This window comes from Trichechus manatus, unplaced genomic scaffold (assembly GCF_000243295.1).
Source record: "Trichechus manatus latirostris isolate Lorelei unplaced genomic scaffold, TriManLat1.0 scaffold00015, whole genome shotgun sequence".
Classification (NCBI taxonomy): Eukaryota; Metazoa; Chordata; class Mammalia; order Sirenia; family Trichechidae; genus Trichechus; species Trichechus manatus.
The window spans coordinates 17,496,987-17,521,536 of NW_004443951.1; the positions used below are offsets into that span (position 1 = coordinate 17,496,987).

Genomic DNA, 24,550 nt, shown 5'->3' on the forward strand with positions numbered 1-24,550 from the left:
CCCGCCCCACCATGGACAGTCTGTGGACGGTCACCAGCTTCGCCAGGCCTTTGCTGCCAGGACCTCTCCTGGGCCTGCTGGGACATTTTCTTCTGGTGAAATAAATCCTGGTTTTTGTACTGCCACCTGCCGGCCAGGTCCCACATATTTTCAGAGGTTGTCTGCCTAGACGGGCCACAGCACCTCCCCAACTGCTTCTGTCTGTTCCCACGGGCTGAGCCCCTGAGGAGACACCCTTGGACCATTGCAGGGCAGTGAAGTCGAAGCCAGTGCAGAAGTGCCTTTGTCTGTCTTCTACTGCCGGGCAGAAGAGTTAGGTCAGCGAGACACCAGCCCAGCCCTCGTGTCAACTGATTCTGATAGGAACCTGTGATCCGTCTCAGGGATCAACTTGCTCTTTATTCATTCATTGAATGAGTAGTGAGGATTTTATTATCGCAGGGTGCCCGGTGCCCTTCTTCTGCCAGGTGCTCTGCTTGGTGCTAAGGAGACAATAAGAAACAAGACAGAGGTGGTCCCTCCCTGACCCCTCACCCTCCTCCCGCCTAGAACTCGCAATGTTGCACCTCAGTCTGCAGCTGTGCTAGGCTGGCCCCATCAGTCACTGAAACCTCCCCCAGGGCTGCCACCTGCTCCGCTGCCACCTCCTGGTAGCTCTGTTGGGGTTGAGTCTCTCCTCAAAAACTACTGGGCTGGGCTGGCCTCTCAGCCTGTGTTCTTCTCATTTTGGGTTGAGATCAGACAGGGAGAAGCCTGCTGCCCCTTGCCAAGGGACCCTAGGCCAGCTCCTGTGGAGGATGGATGCCAGCCTTGCCTCTGGCACCCTGTGCCAGCCTGGGCCTCCACCTTTGGGGGGCCTCCCTCCTCAGCTGGTTTGGGCCAGCTCCCTCGGCTGGGAGCCACTGTTCCAGCATGGAGCCTTGCTCCTTGACGTCACTCTCCCTGCTGGTCAGTGGCATCGTCAGGACGGGCAGCAGCCGAGGCCAGGACCATGCCTGCTATGCAAGGCTGGTGTCACGTCCGGGAGAGAAGAGGATGTGTGGGAAGCACTCAGCACGGGGGCTCCGGTGGGCGGTGGTGGACAGGCTGGCCCAGGATCACAGGAGGGACTGGTCACATGACCTTGTGGAATGGAGGAGTTGTGGGGTGACCTTGTCACTGCACATCCCTGACTGCTGTGGGAGGGGGACAGTCCAGAGAGCCCAATGGGAGAGGACACACTGGGTGGCGACTGCCCACCTGGCACTCTGCAGGGCTTCACCAGGCATTATCTCAGGGCCCAGCTCAGGACCTGTATACAGTTGGTCACCTGAGCCCAGACACCCAGCTCCTTCAGCAGAGTTGTGCCTCCTGCTTGTGCCAGGTGCCACACAGAGGAAGAGAAAGTCACAGGTCCAGGGATTCTGGGTTAATGGGCAGCCCATGCTCCTGGCCTGCTGAGTCCTAGGTGCTGTTTGGATGTGGCATCATGGAGCCTCACAATCTCCTCTGGAAGGAATTGTGAGACCTGTTGTGTGAGAAAACTAAGGCTGGCTCATATGGAGAACTCAAGTGATGGAATGCTACGGGGAGTTGTTTTCAAAGAATATTTAATAACAAATTTTCAGAATATACATTGACTAAAGCAAGTCATCAGGCAGTACATAGAGTATGGTCCTAGCTCTGTAAAATACCTATTCTATGTAAAGACAAAAACATGTGCCAAGAAGAAAGACTGGAAGGAATTATTAACACTGTTCTCTCTCTTTGGTGGGATTGTGGGTATTTGTGTTCTGTGTTTGTTATTTTCAGAATTTTCCTTGGCACATATATAATTTTAAGACAGAAAAAAGGTTTTTTGTTTTAAAAGGGTCAAATGCTTGCTCAAGACTTCCCACTAAGAAGAGAAACCTTAAAGTTTTCCCCTTCGGCTTCCTGCGAGGGCACAGTGGGTGCTGTGCCCACTAACAGGACCGCAAGATGCCAGCATCTCTGAGAACATGCCCCGAGCAGAGGCCCAGGCACTGCGGCCATCCCCACAGGCAGGTGCAAGGCCACACCTCATCCCAAGGGATTACCCCGTTTAGCATCTAGGAAAAGCAGAGCTTTGAAGGAACTACAGCAGCAGCTCCAGGATACATTCTTGGAGGAGTGGGTTTTAATAGGAAGGCACGCAGGAGAGGCTCAAAATTTGCAAGTACATTTAAAATAAGACCACTAATGAATACTATTTATTTAACACATATGTGCACACCCTGCTAAGTGCTCTGGACAAATCTCATCCTCTGGATCAGGGCAGAACCAATATGCCATTCTAGAGGAAGAAGCAGCCTCAGAAGCTGCATAATTTAGTCAAAAGGCAGAGGATTCGATGCCAGGTCTACTTGTTCACTCCTTTCCTGTGAAATTGTGGGGAATTTCTCTAAAGCATGTTACCCACTTCCCTACACAGAGACATAAAGACACTAGAGTGTAATTTGTGTGGTGACCTAGCACTGGGGCCAGTGCTGCAGCTCTGAAGATGTCCCTGGGGTGTTTGAGGCAGACAAAGCTGTTTGCCCCCCACTGAGTGGTCCTTTGTGGCCTCCCTTCCTGTCATCGTTTACTTATTGCTGTTGGTGGGCCTGAGCTCACCGCCCTTGTTTATGTTCCTAATGTGTAGCCGCGAATGCAGTGTGGGCTGCCAGAGGCAGCAGCTAAACAACATTGTCTTGGTAACTGGATCTGAGCCCAAATGACCCCACCTCATGGGCTTTGTGTCTGCAGTTGCCTCACTTTCATTTCACGTGGTGGCTGCCTGGGTGGCTGTGGGTGCTGGAAGTCTGTCAGGAAAGCCGTGGCTGTAAAAGGTGTATCATGATGCTCACGTTCTGCTCTGTACGCTGACGGGCAAAGCCAAGTCCATCCCTTCAGAGCATTCCTTTGACAAGCTCCTGGCATACCCAACCACACCAGGCTGTGTGCTGGGCATTTACAACTGCCATTTAGTTGTAATCAGCTAATTTCCAAGGCTCCACTGCCCTTGATGTTGGGAGGAGAGTGGTTAAATAAGGTCCTGAAACAGCAGGTGGGCAGCATGTCACATAGCAGCCTTCGGCTGTGAGTGGGAATGCAGCTGTGAGTTCTTCAGCTGTGAGTGAAAGGAGAGGACGGGGTGGCAGGCATTCTCCAGTTGGAAGGGCCTCTGGAGATAAAAGAGTCGCATGTCCTCATGTCACAGATGGGAAACTGAAGCGTGGATAAGGAAGGGGGCTTGTCCAGACACCAAGCAGGTCAGTGGCTGAGCTGGGACCAGATACAGGTCTCACATCTGGGCCAGTGCCACGTCCCACCTGCCAGCTTGAGCTCGAAGCCCTAGGCTGATCCGGCAGCTGAGCAGACAGGCTGGGCCCGCCCCCAGTGCAGGGGAGGATCTCCCAGGTCTAGGTGGAGGGGCTGCTGTCCCGCAGCACAGCCCCCCAGCCCCACCCCTGCCAGATCTGTTCTCCTGGAGGCCCCTCTTCAGAGATGCGTATCACTGGGCTGCACCTGTGGACATGGTGGGCCCAGGAGCTGCTTTTAGTGATGGTATTTCAGGGTTCCTGCAGCTGGACCCTGCACCAGCAGGTCAATTACAGGCTTAGCAAGTCAGAAATCAAACACTCCAACTCCCAGCAGCTGCTCCAAGAACAGTGGTTTCTGGGAACAGTGGAGGCCGAGACAAACCTCCCTACCCAGCTCAGCTTAATTACTGCCTGTCACTCCCCTGGGATAGGGACCTTTTTGGCTCACAGGCCCCGAGAACCCTGACAGAGCTTCTGGGCACAGAGGGTGACACAGACTGGTGACCAGCCTGTTCTTAATACCTAGAAGCTGGCGGGCACTGGCTCACCCACCCTTGCGTCGTGACTGGCCATGGGCTGCCCAGCCCTTTCATGCTCTCCGGGGGATGGACTGCTCCTTCCTGCAGCAGAGTTCATTCCAGCTCTGAATGGCTGGTGGTGGCTGTCTGGAGCTCTGTGCGGAGGGTTTTGAGGCTCTGTCTGGGTTTGGTGGAAAAAGAACCCAGGTTGATTGATTAGTGATGTTGGCCATGGCCGACGATGTAGGAAATGGCACCATCTGTGCTCTGCCAGCCTGGACCACCCATGGCAGCTGCTGCCCTTGCTTCTGCCAAGAGTTAGCTTTGTCTCAGTGCTGAGCTCCAATTGGGTCAACATGGTGGAGACGGCTGTGGGAGCTGGAAGCCCCAGGTTCTTAGGTTTTCTGGAGGTCACACCTCTTCCCAGGCAGCAGCAGGGACAGGCAGCGCAGGAAGATGGGAAGCCAAATGCCATCAAACAAACATCCCCATCGGCTTCAATCTGAGGTCATGAGGCCCATCCAGCTTGTTCTGTTTCTGACCTACATGCTTCCCTGCATCCAGAGGCCAAGTTACAACTCCAAGAAGACACTGTTCTGAGGCATGTCCATGTTGTATAATTATGCCCCTGGAAAGGGGAAGACCCCTGACTGCCTACGCCCAAACCCTGTGGTGAAGGGTGCAAAGCCGGAGCTAGCCACCCTTGGGGTCCAGGTGCTCCTTGGACTGTCCTGGGTTGGCTACACAGGTCTGGGCCAGCACTGGCCATGGACAGGTCCCAAGATAGGACTTCGGTGCTGACCCCAGGCCCCAGACAGCCCCATGGGCACCTCCACGGCTGCTGTGTGCCTTAGGCCCACCAGGGTTCGGGCAGGACAGTCTGCCACAAATCCCAGGGGAAGGGGAGCAGAGGGTCCTGGAGAGGACCAGAGCCCTAGCAGAAGTGGGCAGGGGATTGTGGTGACCTCAGAGGGCCCTCCCCCCCACCCCTCCCTGAGCTATAACTGCATTTGAGGGTTTCCTGCCTGGAGAGAGGCCTAACGGTGGGGCGGGAGGGCTGCAGCAGGCCCAGGCGGGCGCGCCTTCAGTGGCAGCCACAGGCCTTGACCACCATGTTGCGGTGCTTGCGCAGGATGACATTGTTGCTGCTGTCGTAGTAGAGCACGGAGGTGGCGCTCAGCTTGGTGGGCGCGCAGCATGCCTTGGGGACAGCGTCAGGCTTCATCAGGTGCACCTGGCCAGGGAGGGCAGAGGCAGAGGCGTGAGCACGGCAGCCTCCTCTGAGGACCCACCCACCCAGCCACCAGCTCCCGCCTGCTCCCCGCGCAGGCCCCGGCTCATGGCTGTCTGGCCCTGCACACTCCATCCTCTCCTGCAGCCACAGTGGGTGCTAACTGGCACGGCTGACCCCCTGCCACTGCCCTCCTGGGGCCCTTCCCCCACCCCTACTACCCTCAGGGCTCAGCCTGAGCCCCTGGCTTGGTGGTCCAGGCCCCACACGCTTGTCCCACTGCTCCCCGGACCTCCTGCCCACGCCCTGCCATGTCCACCCGCTTCAGACATGGAAAGCCTGCTGTTCCCCCAACACACCATGCACCTGGTGCCCAAGCCCTCTGCCTGGAACGTTCTCTGAAGGACCTCTGGGATCCCTCCACTTTATCCTTCTCAGTATCCCTGATCATGTCTTGTCATCATGATCTGTTTGTGGGTCTGTCTCCCTCTCCAGAGGGTGACCCAGTGAATGTTCATGGAACATTCTAGACATTCAAGGTTCACCTTTGATGTGTTCAGCACTTAGGGGCAGATTATCCAGTAAGCAAGGTAAGCATGGTCTAACCTTACCTACCAGATCATCTGTAGTGAACAATTTCACATGTGGTGAACACATGATGTGAAACCCATGTGAAATTGTTCACTCCAGATTAGTAAGTAAGCACAAGTAAGCCTGTGCTTACCTTGCTGACTAGATAATCCACTCCTGTCAGGAATTGTAAATTTAAAAAGAGGCTTTGATTCTGTAGGAAGATGCTGTGGGGTTGGCAGAGAGACAGATGCCAGCCAGACCTAGAAGCAAATCTTTGATGTGGTTAAAAAAAAAAAAAAAAGTGAAATTGTTCACTAGAGATGATCTGGTAAGCAAGGTAAGCACCATGCTTACCTTGCCTATTGGCTAATCAATCCCTGTCAGCACTATTATCTCTCAAAGTACTTTTTGATTTCATGACAACTTCTGAGGCAAGCATTGCTCTGTGCAGATGAGGAAACTGAGGCACAGAGACCACGGGACGCATCCAGAGTCACCTGCCTATTGACAGTGTGACCAGGATGTGCCCCAGGTCAGTGACCTCTCTACTACGCTCTAGAACAGCTTTTACCCACCAAAAGAACCTGACTGAATGAGCAGGCCATTTTCAGCCTCCATAAAAATACTGATCCTGAGACTTGGCTGGATGAGCTGCCGTTTACACTGAAGGTCCCCAAGGTCAGCACCACTGTCCAGTGGGAATGTGGAGACAGAAGGAAACCTGCTGCTGGCAGTGTGTGTGGGCTGCTCGACTGGCCAGGACCTCCAGCCCTCACAGGTGCTGCTGAGCAGGACCCAGACAAAGCTGTCTGACGGGGCCTGTCCCACAGCCTGGCCTCCTCGTCCCCATTGCCCCCATCACCTTTGTCTGGAAGCCCCAGCAAGGCCTCTCCAGGATGTCCACCCAGAGTAGGACATGGGGCCGCTGCTCCCAACTTCCAGCCTCCACATGTGGGGGCTGGGCTCTCGGCATTTATGGGCCCATCTGAAGAGGCCAGGAGACATCACCCACGAGTGCCGGCCATGGTGCTCTAAGGCTGGGAACTGGGGAGGGTTTCTGCTGAGCTGGGACACGCGGGAGAGAAGTCAGCACCACGGGCGCTGCCATTCTGTGACTCCTTACCCGAGACCAGAGTTCTACCAGATGAGCGACAAAACGAGACATGGCCTTTTATACCGTCCAGAACCAAAGAGACTGATTTGTGGAGTCTAATGTATCATTCCATTCCATTCATTTTTGAGCTATGGACATGTGGGATACCAAATCAGAAGCACCGTTACTGATGGGATGTGCATCTTAGGTACAAACTGCACATGTCTGAGCCTCTCAGTTTTCTCCACTGCCAAGTGAGTATAGTGAGACTTTTCTCCCAACAAAAATGTTTCTCTGACACTGGCCTTGTGCCAGTCCTGCCAGCATGGGGAATGCAGAAATATCCCAGACACAGATGCTGCTCTCACAGCCTCAGCAGGGAGTGACAGGACAGAGCAAAACATTTCAATGAACAACCAGCACAATGATAACAGTGGGCCCACAGTGCTCTGGGAGTGTGAGGTGCTGACCACCTGTGCTCTCCCCTGGGGGAGGCGTGCAGGGCCGGGGTGAGGCGAGGAGGCCCCCTGATGCAAAGGTAGGGAGGTGTGCAACAGTGCAGCCTGTCCTGGGCCCTGAGAGCGTGCCCAGAGACAAGGGTCCTGGGATATGTGGGCAGGGGGAGGTTGGGCGGAGAGGCCTGCAGGATAGCTAATGAGGGGCCTTTCACCACATCTTTGGTATGGTAAAAAACAGGTGAAATTGTGCACTACAGATTAATAAGTAAGTAGAAGTGAACCCGTGCATACTTTGCTTATTGGATAATCTGTCCCTGCCCAGCCGACATCACCACTTGAAGGTCTAACAGGATCTCAAACGTATCATGGCCACAGCAGAATTACCAATTTCCACCAATCCTCCCCTCAACTCCAACGACAATTCTCCCCACGCCAGGCCTTCCCTGCCCTTGGTAAACAGGGTCTTCATCCACCCACGTTCCTCAGGCCGCACACACAGAAGGCACCTGATCTTCTCTTTCCTCACCCCCCTCCATCCACTCCATGGGAGCGTCCCATTGGTCTGCCTCCACCATCTATGCTCCTGACAACCTCTCATTGCCCACCCAGTCGCCCTGTCCAAGCTGCCACCACCTCTTGTCAGGCGCCACAGCAGCCTCCTCACTGGCCTCCCTGCCCCCTCCCCCCGGCCCCCTACAGTCCATCCTCCCGACAGTGGCCAGAGAGATCCTTCTAGAGAGTAAGGCAGATCATGACATTCCTCTGCTTAAACACTTTCCAACAGCTTCTTGGTTCATTTGGAATAAAATCCACCCTCCTGACTGGGGACCAAGACCTTCAATGACCCAGCCCTGCCCACCTTCAACTTCACCTCCCTCCACTCTCCCCTTTGCTCACTCCGTGCCAGCCCCACCTCACTGCTGGCCCAGAAGCCATCAAGCTACTCATTATCTTAAGGACTCTGATGGATCATTTTACATGTCAAGTTGATTGATTCTCAGTGGTTTGTCCAGATACTGGACTGGCTGATGTGATGTGATGTGATATAATCACCATCCATGATGTGATCTGATGTGATCAGTCGAAAGGTGAGTTTCCTTGGGTGTGTAGCCTGCCTCCAGAATGTAAATGGATATTCTAGCAGAATGTTCTCTCTCTCGACCGTGCACTCTTCTAGTTGCCTGACCTCTGGATCTTAGGATGAAAGCCTGCAGAAGTCTCTCACCTGCCACCTGACCTACTTATTTTGGACTCACCAGCCTCCGCAATCCCATGAGCCAGCAGAGGTCTCCAGCCTGCTGCCTGGCCTATGGATTTGGGACTTGTCAGCCCCCACAACTGCATGAGCCATTTTCTTGAAGTAAATCTCTCTATATATATATTTATATATATATACATATACATCTCACTAGTCTTGCTCCTCTAGAGAACCCAACTAAGATGGGGCTTTTGTCTCCCAGGAACATTCTCCCTGCAGCTCTTGACACGCTCCTCCTCCTGCAGAGGCCCCGCCCAGTCTCTCTCTGCTGAGTGGCCCACACTTCCTTTCCTCACAGAAGGCATCTTCAAGTCCCCTGGTCTGTGTGTTCACTGGCATCAGCCCCAGCAGGTAGGGGCTGTCTGATGTGCCGCCCAGCCCTCGGTGAGTGCCCATGTCTGTGACTGATGCCTTGGGAGGGGCTGAGGGCCTGGGTCAAGGTGGTGACAGGAACTGTGTGGCGGGGACAGACTCGGGAGTACAGGTGGGATCATCACACCTAATAACCTCCTCACAGGGCAGTGGGAACCACATCACACACGGGCTGGGCCAGGTTCCTCCACACATGTCTTAGCATCACCCCCCCTCTCCGCCCCCTGAGCTTTTCCAAAGGAAGTCAGCTCCTGGGTGTCCAGCAGACCCCATCTGACTGCTGGGAAAATAAGCATTAGCACAACATCAAAGCTGCTTTTGTTAAATCATTTGCACTCAATCTAAGACAGTGATTGAGTCTAGCAAACATAAGGATCTGGGAGACTAGGAACTAGGATTCCAGCTAAAAAGTTCTAGAAAGCCGTTTCAACACCAGAATCCGCAAACACAGAAAGCACTAACAATAAGCAGGAGCAACAAGGTTCCTATTAGAAAAAAATTTAAGCTTTTAGAATTCCCTCAGAACCTGGGGCATCGAAAAGCATACAGTCTGTAGAACCCACGGAGAACTAGGAGGGACTAGGGGAAAGCCCGTGAAAGGACACTGAGGAGTTGAGAGCCAAAGCCCATGGTGTGTAAGCGCCACACGCTGGAGTTCCCTGACATACGTCAAGACAGAGGGTGTGCGGGGGCGCGTGCGTGCAATGACAGAGGGTGGGCGGGGGTGCAAGCCATGATGGAGGGTGTATGGAGGCACACGCACACCGCTCACATTGTGTGTGCATGTGTCATAGGAGGGCAGCACACAGGTTCACATGGGCAGGTGTGTGTTAAGTTCACACAGGTACCCAGGTGGGTGTGCGTGACTGTTACATATGCCTGGGCATCTGACCACATGGAGGTGTGCCCACATAAGTTCACAGATGTCCCATGTGTGTATGTGCAGCGCAGAGACCGTGTGTGTACACGGCTTTTTAGTCGATGTCTGCGGTGCACGAGGTTCAGCTGTATACTGCGTGTGCATGAATTTAAGCACATGTGTGGATTCCATGCAAAGAAAACTCCCCCAGACACGGAGCAGGTGCTCTCATTCCCCTGCGGGCTGTACGAGCCCCCTCCCGTCAGCCCCCCACCCCCATCCCCCTCACCCCTACCCAAGGTGCAGGCAGGACAGGCGCGGTACTGACCAGGGACTGCAGGATGGCGTGGTTGGTGGCATTCATGCAGGAGTCCAGTGGGAAGGAGCACTCCCCCTCACAATAATAGGCCGAGTAGCCTTGCGGGGCAATGACCCAATCCTGGGGGGAAGGGAAAGGGTGAGTCCACCATGTGCTCTTCCCGGGTCCCTGGGTCCAGCGCCGTCACAGGAGGACTCATGGCTGCGCCTCCCTGAGCCGCAGGGCGCATCTAACATCATTGGGCTCCACAACCACCTCAGAGGTTGGAAAGCCCCGGAAGACCCTCAGTGGATAGGGCTGGGCACAGCCTGTCCCCTCCACACCCCGCCAGTGCTCTGCTGCCACACCCCCATGTCTCCTGTAGCTGCAGCCGCAGCAAACGCAGGGAGGCAGTGCCCACCCTGCCTCAGTTTCCCTGTGGCAGCTCTGACATTTTAGGTGCCTGAGGATTCAGAGTCTCCATTTTCATGATTTTTACCAAAAAATACTTTCTCATTACAAAAGTGGCACATTCTCACTTTAGAAAACTTGGAAAATACCAAAGGTAAAAAATACATAAAAAAGAAAAATCACCCATAATTCTACCTCCTCCCGGGAGGGACACTTAGGATGGAAAGGTGGGTTTGTCAGTTAAGAAAGGAGCAGAGTCGGGAGTTACCAGCCAGCCGAGGTCCTGGAAGCTGACGTAGAGCTCGTGCCGCTGGCACACCTGCCGCCCGACGGAGCCGTGGACGTCATCTGGAGGGACAGACAGTACAAGGTCTTTTCTGGAGGCCGGCTCTGTCCATCTACCATGTGGGGGTCCCCGGGAGGGGGCTGCCCTGACGGGCATATTTGTTGAATAAATAGATGATGGGAATTTAAGCATTTGGTCTCATAAAGCCCAAACCTGGAGCTCAGCTCATGCCACCACCCAGCTCAAGAGCCTTCAATGGCTCCCAGCTACTGTAGAGTAACCCCATGCTCAGCCTGCCCCCCCCCGTCCCCATCAAACAGGACCCTTGGCCAACCCAAGGATGGAGGACAAGCACATCCTTTTTCCTCCAGAGACAGCTCCCACCCTCTCCAGCCACGTCCATTCCACACATTCAAGTGCGCTCGGCTGAGCCCAGCAAAGGGCAGCGCCCGTGAAGCAGGGAACATGGCAGGTCACGGCTGTCCCTGACCCCAAGGGGCTCAGCCCAGTGAAGTGACCTTCACATAAATAACTGCAGATCCTGCAAGTGTCCAGGGAAGAATCAAGGGCTGAAAGGGCCTGTGGCTGCCTGGAGGAAGGGGCGATTGAGTGAAGTCTGCGAAGGGCTCCTGGAGAAGCCAAGGGAGGGCAGAGAGGGGACTTCCAGATGGAAGGGCGGTCAGTGCAGAGGCTCAGAGCGTGAGACAGGGGAGCGGCCGGTCGCCTGGTGCATGGGGCAAAGGCCGGTGTCTGGAGAGGTGGCTGGAGGGAGCCTGGTCGCTTGAGCCCTCCTGAAGGCCCGGAGGGTGCTGTCCCACCACCTGGCTCCCGCGCAGCCTCTCTAGGCAAACGCCTGCCAGAGCTCAGAGCCAGGCCAGCCCCGGACCTCACCAAAGATGCCCGGGAGCCTGTGTGGCTGTGGCAGCTCATTGGTTTTCTTCAGCAGCCTCCTCTTTAGTGGCCTCACTGCCCGCGGGGCTCGGACGGGACTCGGGCTCGCCCTGAAGAAAGTGACCACGAAGGGCTGTCTGGGGCGCGGCGCTCGGTGCCCCAGCAGACCGGCCAGGCCAGGGTCCACGCTGTGTCCTGAACAGAGACAGGACAGAGGGCGGTCGGTGAGGGTGGCGTTCTTGCTCATGGGCACGGCAGGGACCTCTCTGCTGGGGCCAGGGCAGGCTCAGGAGCACAGAGGCTGAGACCTGAGGGGGGACCCGCTGTGCGTCAGTTTCCCATCTGAAGACCTGAGTCCTAAGTCCAGCCAGCTCCCTGCAGGCAGGTCTGAAAGAGGCAGTGGGTGGGAGGTCCCTGGGGAACCAGGCACCCTTATGAGTTACGGCCATGAAAAGTGACATTTGCGGAGCATTTTGCATGTTTCAAAGTCATTTCACACACACATCTCACTCGATCTTTACAGTAATCCTGCATTTCATGAAGAAACTTCAAAGTCAGGGACCCTCAGCCTCAGGGATCCCCCCTCGGTCTGAGGACTCCAAGGCCCTGTGCAATCTTCCACCCCATGCTTTCTGGGGATGTCTGGGTATGCTTTATGGTAGCACCCAGCTGATTTTAGGAACTGCTAGCATTAGTGAGTGCTGCTCTGATCCCCATTAATGAGACCCCAAGACTCAGGGGCAGAGACACTTGAAGGAGGCCCCAGAGTCGGGGCTCAACCTTCTAGACAAAGTTCTTATCCACTCAGATGGGTTTATAGTTAAAAAAGAAGAAAGGCTATAGGCAGGGACATGATTTGGGCCCAGCCGTGGGAATAGTGAAGCCTATAAAAATGGGGTTTTATCCCACAGCTGTTGAAAGGCTGAAAATGACAGGAAAAAAAACAAGCTAATTAGCCCTGGGAATGTAAAGACGCCACCAACAAAACCACCTTCTGGTACCTTTTTTATTTTCAAATATCCTCTTTTTTTTTAAATTATAAAAGCAACATAATAAACACAGCAGAACAACTTTTGAGAAAAACGTATCACTCATAAGCCTCCTCCCCCACTCCAGCACATTCATTTTCGTTTTTCTAGGGTGTTTTCATAGGCTGGTTTTTAAGTTTTACACAGTTGTCAGCACAGTGAAGAAGTCTGCATTTCCACCCAACTATTTCACATAAATATTGTCCTGGTTGTCAAAATAAGTCTCAATAATAAATATTTCAAATGCAGAAAATTACTTTGAGTAGATACACCATACTTTACTTGGCTATTACCTTATTGTTAGACATTTGGATGATTTCCTGGCTTTTGTTATAAAGATGAAAATGCAATAGAACCTCTTCATTGTTTTTCCTGTGAAATTTTCTTAGACTAAATTCAGGAGCAGGATTCCTAACCCATTTTTATGTCTCTTAAAACATAGTATCAGTGGTTCTATTTACACAAGCGTACACTTATCTCAGTGTTGGAAGCACTCACACACACATACATACATGAGTAGATGTGTGTGTGTATATATACACATGTGTACATACATATATACATTTATATACACATTATACATGCGTCTATTTGTGCTATGTGGTTGTCATTGTTAGTTGCTGTTGAGTCAGCTTGATCCATGGAGACCTTATGTATAACAGAACAAAATGTTGCCCAGTCCTGCACCATTGCCATGATCTTTCATATGTCTGAGCCCATTGTGACCATTAAGGTTGTGTGTCAACTTGGCTGGGCCATAATTCTCAGTGGTTTGGCAGTTACGATGCAGTCTGGCAATTGTATAATGATGTGATCACCCCCATGATGGGTCTGCTGTGAGTAGCCGATCAGCTGAAAGGGAGTTTTCTTGGGGTTGTGGCCTGCATCTAACATAGGTGAACTTCTTGGCATGGCTTGAGGGCTTTTGCTTGCTCTAGATCTTGCAGTTGGCTCCTGTTCATCTGACCTCCAGTTCTTGGGACTTGAGCTACAGCTTACCTGCTGATCTTGGGATTTGTCGGCCTCTGTAGCCTGTGAGCCAGAGGCCTGTTGTCTGACCTGCCAATCTTGGGATCGCCAGCCCCCGTAGCTACATGAGTCAGAAGCCTCCAGCCTGACACACAGACTTGGGACTTTCTAGCCTCTACAATCACGTGAGCCATTTCTTTGATATAAATCTTTCTCTCTATATACATATATAGACATTTCACTGGTTTTGCTTCTCTAGAGAACCCAGCCTAAGACACCCATTGTTGAGGCTACTGTGTCAAGCCATCTCATTGAGTGTTTTCCTCATTTTTGCTGACCAATTTGTTCCACAGCAGGTCTAAAACAGTTCTCCATTATACACTACAGGTCAAGGACATTGCTTGCCTGCCCCACCCACAGTCCCACTCAAAGGCCAGCCCTTAGACAGCAGTGCTTTAGACCCGGTGTCCACTGGCCACCATCGACTAAACAAAAATCAATCTAGAGACCAACCTTTGACCTATGACATCACCTGCCACACACAAATGAACTTGGCCAATTGGAGGCTCACTGTCAGGAATGTGGACAAGAGCTGCTAAGATAAGGAGGGTGTTAGCTGCAAGAGCTGACCCCAGAAGAGTGCGAGAGCGAAGCCATTCGGTAGAGTTTGGGACACAACAAGTCAAAGTTGAGGAAGCAGCACTATGAGGAAACAGAAACCACGAGAAAAGTGAAATAAGTGCAGAGCACAGGGGAAAGGTGACTGAGGTCACAAAGAGGAGAATGGAGTGGATTTGAGTGGGGGAGCCAAGAGTCATCAATGCCAAGCCCTGGAGTGGAGCTCCACTGACTGGTGGACACATGGAGCGGGGGTGGCCTTTGAGTCAGAGAAGGCCCTCCAGGCCTTTCTGTGCCACTGCTCTGTCCTTTGAGTCCCAGCAGGGCCCTGTCTACCTTGGGCCCATGGAGGTGGATCAGTCCTCTAAGGCTTTGTTCACCATTTGTCTTCCCTTTGTACAATTGTCTGTTCAAGGATTTCACTGGGGTCTCCTGGGTGCAGAACAGAAGGATACATAAACTCAATGATGCCACAAAGCCTCTTGGAACTCCCTTGAGCCAAGCCTTGTGTTGGGTGCTGGGGAGCCCTTTGGAGGCTCTCACAGGCATAACAAGCCTGCCTGAGGATCCCTGGAAGCATTTAATCCTAGTTTCTATTTTACAGAAGCAGAAACTGAGATCGAGAGAGTAGTCACTGTTCGAGGTCCCAGAGCAAGCTGCAACAGAGCCAGGATATTCCTACCCTTCCCCAGCAAACTGGGCCGAGGTGTGGGGTTGGGGGGCAAAGGGCTAGCATCTGGTTTCTTTCAGAAGTCCTAATTTAGCAGTCCTGGGAAAAGGCCTCTCCAGCCCTCCTTCCACAGCCAGAGCTCCCCCTTCCCACTGGCTCTGCTTTTTGCTAGCCCATTCTGTGGCAAGATTCCTAGGCTCCAGCTGACAGTTGGTGAGCCCCTAGGCTGCCCAGGTCCCTTTCCCAGAAAGGCAGAGCCCTCTTGGGGTCCAGGGCCCCTGCCTCTAGACTTGACCTTGTGAGGGAGTTGACAGGGATGCTGTCCCCTTTGCAGATGACAGGCTATGCTGAGGGCATGCATCCAGATGTGGGACACACTGTGGCCTTCCCCTTTAGGCACAGATGGAGCTGCTGCTCCTCTGAGCTGAGGTGGGCCCAATGAGGCCCCCAGCCTCACCTCATTTCTGAGCGGTACCATCACAGCCCAGAAAGTCCTGGCAGCTCACCTGCTCTGTCCTGTCCTAGGGTAGGTGGTTAGCCCCCAATTTAAATCCTCTCTGCTGCATATCCAGGCCAAATATTGCCTCTCCCCAAGGCTTCTCTCTGTTCTAGGTGCCACCTGACCCTTCCCTGCAGTCCCTGCCCCACGTCAGCCTGCAGTTGGGAAGTAACCCTGTTGTCATGTTGAAGGACAATCAGGATGACTGGGTTGGAATTCTTGGAGGGAAATCCCACTGTGGACATGTTTAAGACCAGAACTGTTTTTGACCCTTAGGTTAGTTCTTAAAACTTGGTCATATGAGAGACCCAGCATTTCCTTCTCTCAACTATCCTAACAGCCCTCCACTTGTCTGCTGGAAAACCTCTGTGTTTTCCACCTGCTGCTGGAAAACTCCTGACACCCAGGGCAGATCAGGTTACCTTCCTCCCAGCAGACTCAAAAGATTCCCTACTGTCCATTCAATGGCATTCCATGCCTCCATCCCCTGGCCAAGGTCCCTGGCCCCTCCAGGCTGTCTCCTCAGTGAGCACTGTCTCTACCTCCCCGTCTCTCCCTTCCAGGATCTGGTCCTGCCTTCAGGGCGAGTCTCCTTGACCTTTCTGCTCTTATCAACATGCTCCTATGGGTTGTGTGCACCCTGAGAACCACCTGCATAAAGCCAATGCAGAGTTTTTAACACTTTACACATACATACTGAGTTTTTCCTTTTATTTTTTGACACTGCAGGTTCAGGATAAAATACCTGACAGCCACTCTTGGGTTACGAGGGAGTGTTACACAAGAGGCTAGGTAGAGCCTCCATACAGAGAGGAAGGATATAAGAGTTTTGTCTGGATAACACGGGAACACTATGATATAAGATGAGAAAACTCATCGAAGTCCACCATAGGGTTCGAGTGCACCACCTGTTATAAGCACAGGTGGACTGTTTATTTCTAGAGGAAGCTTCCTGGTAGAATGTCAGCACCCAGAGTCCCTCCTGCAGTCTCTCCCAGCAACCAGTTCACTGTCCCACCGAGATGGTCCTGCCTTCCTTCTAGGGCTATCTATTTAGCTACAAGGAGGAGGAGTGTGGAGGGAGGAAATAAGGATAGAGGGAAATAAAATTCAGCAACACAATGAAAGGGCCCAGAAGAAAAGTCAGAGGAGCCAAAGGAAATCTGTAGGAGTATTTCTGTCGATCACAAATTCACATGTTTGTATAATATTCTTCGTATTAGTAAAATGGTGCCTTAAGTATACTCTGAGTGCAGTTACTTTCTCCCTCATCATTTTTGTCTCTATTTCATGACTGAACTGTGAGGGAAAACACGTCAATAAAACCCTTCCTACGTGATCATCTGAATTACATGTTGTTGTTGTTGTTCGGAGCCGTAGAGTTGGCAGTGACTCACAGCGACCCTGTGTACAACAGAACGAAACACTGCCTGGCCCGGCACCATCCTCACAATCATTGTTACGCTTGAGCCCATTGTTGCAGCCACTGTGTCAGTCCATCTCATCTACTGTAATGTAAATGAAAGGGCCACCAATGTCCTCACCGATTGTCCCAGAGCTTTCTCAGCACTTACAGAACATACACAATAAGCTTTTATGTTTTTTCTCTGGTTTTTAATTAGAGTCATATGCCTCTTGAGAGAACAAAGTCTGTCCAGCTGTAGGAAGTCTGAGAGCCAGGGAGGAATCTAGTCAGACTGCTTGTGAAACGTGAAAACGTGATGACTGACTTCCTAAGAGGTGAAAATGAAAGCCACACATTCCGTGATAAAGGTTGACTTCACATTTTACATTGTAATTTGCTGCATTGGCTTGAGGTCAGGTGAGACTGTGAAGGCACACCCTGTGCTCTTTTTGATGTCATCCACTGTCAGGCCTTCCCAGAGCTCAATCAGCGTCAGTCCTCTCTTTGGGTGCACGTTGAACACGGCCCTTTCCGTGATGATTCGGTTCACACAGCGCTTCCCAGTCAGTGGCATCGTGCACTTGTCCACGATTTTGGGTTCATTTGCCTTTGAACAATGCTCCATGGTGACCACCACTCTGGTTTTGGGACTGGACACAAGATCCATGGCACCTCCCATTCCTTTCACCTTCTTCCCGGGAATCATCCAGTTGGCCAGGTCACCGTATTTGGAAACCTGCATTCCTCCCAGCATTGTCAGACCGAGGTGCCCACCCCTAATCATTGCAAATGATTCATCACTGGAGAAGAAAGAAGCCCCAGGAAGAACAGTGACTGTCTGTTTGCCTGCATTGATGAGATCGGCATCCACCTCACTTTGGACTGGAAATGGCCCCAAGCCCAGGATTCCGTTTTCACTCTGAAGATGAACAGTCATATTTGGGCTGATAAAGTTGCTGGCCAGGAGAGGGATTCCTATGCCCAAATTAGCATACATGCCATCCTCAAATTCCAGAGCCGCCCGTTTGATGATGCGGGTCCTCAGATTATCTTCAGATGTGTGTTTTCCCGCTCCCTCTTGTCGGACTGCTAAGCGCTCAATTCTTTTCTCATACTTTTCTCCCTTTATCAAGCGGTCTACATAAATGCTAGGCACATGGATGTCTTCTGGGGAAAATGATCCGACCTCCACAATTTCTTCAACCTCTACCACTGTGGTTTCTGCAGCTTTGCACACAGGCACGTTGAAGTTCCTTGCGCTTTTCCTGAAGATAACGTTTCCTGAGCGGTCGGCCTTCCACCCTTTCACCAAAGCAAAATCTCCTTTGATTGCTTCTTCCAGAAGGTAATGGTGGCCATGAAACTCCCTCACCTCTCTTGGCTTACTGATGACAGCGAGGTGGCCGTCATCGTAATACCTGATGGGCGCGCCTCCTTCCTGGACCAGGGTCCCGTAGCCCGTGCTGGTGTAGAAGGCGGGCACCCCAGCGCCGCCTGCGCGGATCCTCTCGGCCAGCGTGCCCTGGGGCGTCAGCTCCAGCTCTAGCTCCCCAGCTAAGTACTGGTTCTCGCAGAGAGCGTTCTCCCCCACGTAGGAGCAGATGATGCGTCTGATCTGCTTGGTGGCCAGTAAGAGGCCCAGTCCGAAGTCGTCCAAGCCGACCGTGTTGCTCACCACGGTGAGCCCTTTCACCTGGGTCTTCAGCAGGGCCCCGATCAGGTTCTCCGGGATCCCGCAGATCCCGAAGCCGCCCATCAGGACGGTGGCGTCATGAGGGATGTCCTTGACGGCCTCCACCGCGTCTGTGTAGAACTTGGCCTGGTGTCGGGGGCTGGTGGAGAAGCAGAGAGCACAATCCTTGCGAGCGGGGACAATCCGGGCGCCCCCCGAGCGGCCCGCAATGGCGCCAAGCCGCAGCCCAGAGGAGAGGAGCCGGAGTGCCGCCATGTAGGGTGCGCGGTCCAAGGCCCCTCAGGCAAGAGACCGCGGGCGCACCACTGAGCCCCGCGTGGCGCGCCCCGGCCACTGCTGCTGCCGCCGCGGGCACCGCCGCCGCGTCACAGAGCCCGAGCGCCCGCCGCGGTGACGTCCCCGGGCCCGAGGGGTGGGAATGGCCTAGTGGCGGGGCGGCGACCCTCTCGCAGTTCCACATGAGGACACAGGCACAGAGAGGCCAAGGAGGCGCCGGCCACACAGCAGACAGAATGGAACCTGTCTGGCTCCCTCGTGCTATGCGCGCTACGCTACAGCAGCAGCCTCACCGGAGGGAGCTGCTCATGCGGCTGTGCTCCTGGGTTTGGGGTTGGGGAGGCCCAGAGGGGATTCTGTGCTGTTGGCCTCCAGTCAGCTCGCTGAGCAGAAGCCTCTGTACCCAGCATCTCTGACGGGGCAGGTGCTGCCCTCGGTCCAGTCCCCGTCTCAGACCCAGGCCCTCACAAAGCAGAGCAGAACACAAGGCCTCCAGTGGGACACTGACCCAAAGCCCTTCTTGCCCCTGCCTGACCCTGTGGAGCCTCTGCCATAAACTCCAAACCCTTCAGAGCTTCCCGAGACACTGATACCTAATGAACAGACACTGGGGGTGACATAATGGTGATGGCGCTGATAAAGATGAACAATGGTGGGTGATGTGACAGCCACCCTCACTGAGCACCCACTTTGTGACCTGTTTAATCCTGCTGACAACTCCAAGAGCAGCCTGCCCCACTCATCTCACCTCCCTGGAAGAGTTCAAGTTCACCCCTCACTGTGACAGCAGGGACACATGGTCCTGCACAGCCATCAGTCACAGGGGAAGGGTCCCTGCTCCTGAAGAGGCTGCCCCTCCTTGTGCTTTGAGTCCCCACACCGGGAACTAGTCAAGGATTCTGTACTTCTCCTCTCTCCACTGAATCATCCCCATCGGCACACCCAAGCACTCTGCTACCTCCTAATCTGAAAAGGCCCTCCTTGACCCCACATTTCCCTCCAGCCACCCCATTTCTCAGATCCCTCCTCCAGCAGAGGTTCTGGAAAAGAGTTGTCTAGTGTCTCAGCCACCTGCTTTGGTTCTCCCTCCAGCTCCCCAATCAGACTGCGTCCCCACCCTCCACTGAGCTGCTCTGGTCAAGGATGTCAGCAACCTCCATGTGTCTAAACCCTCCGGTCACTTCTCAGTCCTGGCCTTACTCAACCTCTACAGAGGACAGGTGACACTCCCTCCTCCGGGGAAGGCTTCTTTGCTTCCTTCTTCCTTCTCTTGGCATCGGGGTCACCTTGTTCCCCAGTGTCCTGGTTCATCCCTGGCTAGCCACTCTCAGTCTCAGTTGTGGCCCCTCTTTGGCAGGACCTCTGGATATGGAGGCCCCAGGGCTCCCGGCCAGTCCCCTCTTTGCTGTATTGCTATGTTACTTCCCTGGGTGCCCCGTCCACTTCCATGGCTTTAAATCCACTTATATCCAGTGGTTCCCACACCTGGCTCTCCAGCACTCACCTTTCCCTGGAATGGCGTTTGCACGTGGATGTCTACCAGGGTCTCAATAATATCACAAGAGAACTCTTGATTTCCTACCTCAAACCTGCTCCTCCTCTAGTTTTTTCCAACTCAGGCAAAAAAAGAAAAGAAAAACAAAACAAAACAACAAACTATTAAAAATCTAGGTGGGGAGGAACAACTCAGAAAAGGAGGGTGTGAGACTGGTTGCACAACTCAAAGACTGTAATCTATGTCACTAAATTGTACCTGTAGAAGTTGTTGAATTGGTGTATGTTCTGCTGTGTATATTCTCAACAAAAATAAATTATAAACAAAAAAATTTTCCTTCACCTGCACTCCCAGCTATAAATATATCCTGACAATTCTACCTTCATAACATGATTTCTGATCTATTCACTTTTCTCCGTGCCAGCTGCTCCCAACAAGCACTTACAGCTCTCCCCTGGACCATGGTGTGGCTCCGACAGGTCCCTCTCACTTCAGTCTTGTCCACTGTCCCCACTGAGGTCAGAGGGTGCTTTATTTTATACATAGATTTAAATAAACTTTGTATTTTACAACAGTTTAGCTTTACAGAAAAACTGCAGAGATAGTACAGAGAGTTCCCATATACCTGGCACCCAGTGTCCCCTGTTGTTAACATTTTACGTTGCTACGGTACATTTTCCACAACTAATGAACCAATATTAACACATTATTATTAACCAAACACCACACTTTATTCAGGTTTCATTAGATTTCCCGTAACATCCTTTTTTTGTTCCAGGATCCTGTCTAGGATACTGCATTGCATTTATTCATTATGACTCTTTAGGCTCCTCTAGGATGTGACAATTTCACAGACTTTGTTTTTGAAGACCTTTAAGTATTAAGAAGTAATGGTCAAGGCTTAATGGTCTGACAGAGACTAGAGGAACCCCTGAAACTACGGTCCCCGGACACACTGTTAACCCAGAACTGAAACCCATTCCCGAAGCCTGGTCTTCAGGCAAAGATTAGATGGGAGTATAAAACAAAAAATAACACGTGAGGGGTGTGCTTCTGAGTTCAATCAGATGCATGAGCCCTAATGGGCAGCTCCTGTCCAGAGGCAGGATGAGAAGGCAGGAAGGAACAGGAATTGGTCGACGGACACAGGGAACCCGGGGTGGAAAAGGGGAGTGTGCTGTCATTGTGGAGACAGCAACTAAGTTCACAAAACAATGTGTATAAATTTTTGTATGAGAAATTAACTCGAGCTGTAAAGAAGTAATGGCCAATTACAACAAAAAAAGATACTTTAAAAAAATTTATATCACAACTGAGAAAAAAACTCACTTTCTTAATTGTAAAAAAAATGAATACAAATTAATCCACGTTACCATGTTACTAAATTTAAAAATTATAAGATGAAATATAACTAATAATCCTGATTTCTAAAAAGGAAATTGTTAGGTATTCTGTAGAACGTCTTTCAACATGGGTTTGTCTGCTGCTTTTCTCATGGTTAGACTGGAGTTAGTGGGTTTTGGGAGGAAGATCACCAAGGTGAAGTGCCATTCTTATCACATCATATCAAGGGTACCTGCAATCAACATGACTTATCACTGTTGATGTGAACCTTGGTCACTGAGCTGAGGCGGTATTTGTCAGCTTTCTTCAATGTACAGTTACTTCCCCATCCCCTTTCCACACTGTGCTCTTTGGAAGCAAGTCACTAGGCGTAGCCCACACTTAGGGGTGGTGAGTTGCTCCACCTCCTTGAGGTGAAGTATACCAGAGGGTTCTTTTTTAAAAACTCAAACTAGATCTTATCATACTCCGTTGCCATTAAAAAAAAAAAAAAAAAAAAAAAGCTACCCTGAAAACTCCAAACACCTTGCCCTGGTCTACCCTAACTCAAAACCTCTCTCAATCTTGTCTTCTTCCTGTTTCCCTCACCCACTCTGCTCCAGCCACGGCAGCCCTCCTGCTATTCCTCAAACACGGCCATCTTGTGCCCACCTGAGGCCTTTCTAACACCAGTGCCTTTCTCTTCCCCCAAAATACCTATTAAATGAATGCGTGAATCTTTATTGTATAGATGAGAAAACAGGCTTGGAAACGTAAGTACCTCCAAGATCACCAAGGTAGAAAGTTGCAGAACTGGGATTCAAACCCAGCCTCTCTGACTCAAAGCCTGAGGGTGTAATCACTTCACCCTACTGCCCCTCCCCTGGGTAGGAACTTCCAGTGTAAAGAAGGTTGCTCTGTAGAAAGAATTTCCTATTTCTTGGGAAGAAAAGCATTGACTCACTCTCTTAGCAACTCAAATGTTGGTTCTGGAGAAGGAGAGGAGGGAAATCACCATTGTGTGAGGGCCTACTATGTGTCCTGCACTGTGCCGGGAACCTTACTGGCTTTACCTCATTGACTCCTCACAGTGCGGAGGGGGTTATAACCCAGTGTTACATCTGAGAAAGGCTGGGCATCCAGGGCCAAAACGAGGCAGACCACCACTGTCTCTGACATGGCCAACAGCCTCAGAGGTGCCCCAGGAGAACATCTGCTGCCCAGAGCTCGAGTCTTACCATCCTCCGTTTCCACATAGAGGCGGAGTCCGAGGTCCTTGTTATGGTTCAACAACCAGCGGTCACTGGCTGCTGTGACGTCCAACACCAGCCAGCCCTCGTTCCCAGCTCGGAGCGTCTGAAGATCCAAAAAGAACAAGTCAGACTCCCTGTGGACACGAAAGAACAATTAACCGAGGCTGGCACAGCTGCCCTGTGTTTCTAGTGCTCGCCTGGGGGACATCTGTGGAGCATCTACCCTGCACATGGCTCTGGGCTGGGTGCCTTTACGTGCACTTTCTTACTGTATCAAAGGTGTTGCTGCACCCATGTACAGACAAGGAAGTTGAGGCCCAGGAGGCTCAGTGACCCGTCCAAGATCCCACAGCCAGGACTGGCAGGGCCAGGATTTGAAGCCAGGACTGATGCTGGGCTTTCCAAAGTGCCAAGAGGCCTCCGGGGTCAAGCATGTTTCCGCCTCTGAGGCTGGTTTCCCCAGGAAGTTCCTCTTTCTGTCCTCTGGGAAATGTTCCCACCCCCAACCTCCACCTCGGGCTGGGCCGGACACACCAACAAGAACTTGACTGTGAGGGCGGCAGGCACAGGGTCGAGGGGAAGGCACCTGTTGGACTGCTCCTTGACCACCTCCAACATGCTGACGTGGAGGGTCCTGTTGACCTGGTGGGCGCTCGGCACCTTATAAATCCGGAACTCAGCAGCCGTGACCACCTCCCCCGCTGGGATCTGGGTCAGGTCAAACCAGAACTCCTTCCAGTAGGGCTCCTGGTGGGCCAGAGTGTGGTCGCGCTCCACTGGAAGACAGAGCAGGGCCGCATGGTCACTCATGGCACCGAAGCACAGCAGACCCAGGCTCAGGGTCACTGCCCACGGGCTGTGTGGCCAGGGAATGGCACCCAGACTGGGCAGGGCCATCTCCTCCTCTGTAAACAGGCTCTGCCCCCACCCCAGGGGGTTAGGAGGGTTCTGTCAGGTCATTAGTGAGACGCTCCCTGCACAGAGCTCAGCTGGGGTGGGCTTTCATTCTTGGCCCCGTGGGCAACGCCACAAACACTGCCTGCCCCCGCTCAGCCCCCTCCTGCTCCGCGGCCCACAGAGGAGACAGGACAGGTCCCTCCTCTGGGACACAAGGCTAATGGGGAGATGAACATTGGACTCAAGGGAGAAATAGGGCCACAGCCCCAGTGGCAAAACCTGGTGGCCATGGATATACATGACTGCGTTTCACTGGGACAGTGGCTGTCCCTGATCTGCCCAAAGCACCTGGATGGGAGGAGGAGGGAAGAAGAGAGCTTGGAGCTGACATTTGAGCTGGGCTTTAAGAGTGAGTTGGAACTTATCAGGATGTCGAGGGAGGGACCAGTGACAGCAAAGGGACCAGATTGCTGAGGACCTTCAGGGCACATGGGAAAATAACCACCAAAAATAACAGTAAAGGGTGAAAGGATCAAATGGAACAAGGTGAAGAAGGAAGAAGAGCCAAGAGAGACTGGAAAGGAACAAGGGAAAACAAGGTAGGAGTGACAAGCTCCTTGAGACCCAGATCAAGTGCTGGGGGACATCAGAGGGTCCCATCAGGGTGGTGGAATCTGAAATGGCTTCATGGAGGAGATGACACCTGAACTGGGCCTTGAAGGATGAAACTGGGTCTTGACAGGCAGCGAAGGTGACAGGGTAGGCCTTCCAGGCAAAGGGGACTCCTACGCACAGGCATGGAGGCTGCCAGAAGCTGCACCAGGTCAGCAGAGTGGGGTCCAGGACAAGAGTGTGATTATGGCCTGACTGCAGA

The 24,550-nt window shown here is 52.5% G+C and overlaps 2 protein-coding genes across 2 annotated transcripts in view; both read right to left on the reverse strand.

The window, feature by feature from the left end:
* Positions 1-4,904: 4,904 nt before the first annotated feature.
* Positions 4,905-24,550, reverse strand: part of LOC101340527 (bone morphogenetic protein 8B) — a gene marked incomplete at its 5' end in the record, with an annotated part of 35,129 nt that continues 15,483 nt past the window's right edge. Inside the window, 6 exons of the mRNA XM_004372085.1 lie at positions 4,905-5,054; positions 9,993-10,103; positions 10,642-10,721; positions 11,551-11,745; positions 22,765-22,913; positions 23,366-23,555. Coding sequence (XP_004372142.1) covers positions 4,905-5,054; positions 9,993-10,103; positions 10,642-10,721; positions 11,551-11,745; positions 22,765-22,913; positions 23,366-23,555 — 875 coding nt within the window. The remainder of the gene's footprint in view (positions 5,055-9,992; positions 10,104-10,641; positions 10,722-11,550; positions 11,746-22,764; positions 22,914-23,365; positions 23,556-24,550) is intronic.
* LOC105756037 (succinyl-CoA:3-ketoacid coenzyme A transferase 2, mitochondrial-like) lies at positions 17,068-18,687 on the reverse strand. Its single transcript, XM_012554216.2, has one exon. The coding sequence runs from the start codon at positions 18,685-18,687 to the stop codon at positions 17,122-17,124; it is 1,566 nt and encodes a 521-aa protein (XP_012409670.1). The 3' UTR covers positions 17,068-17,121.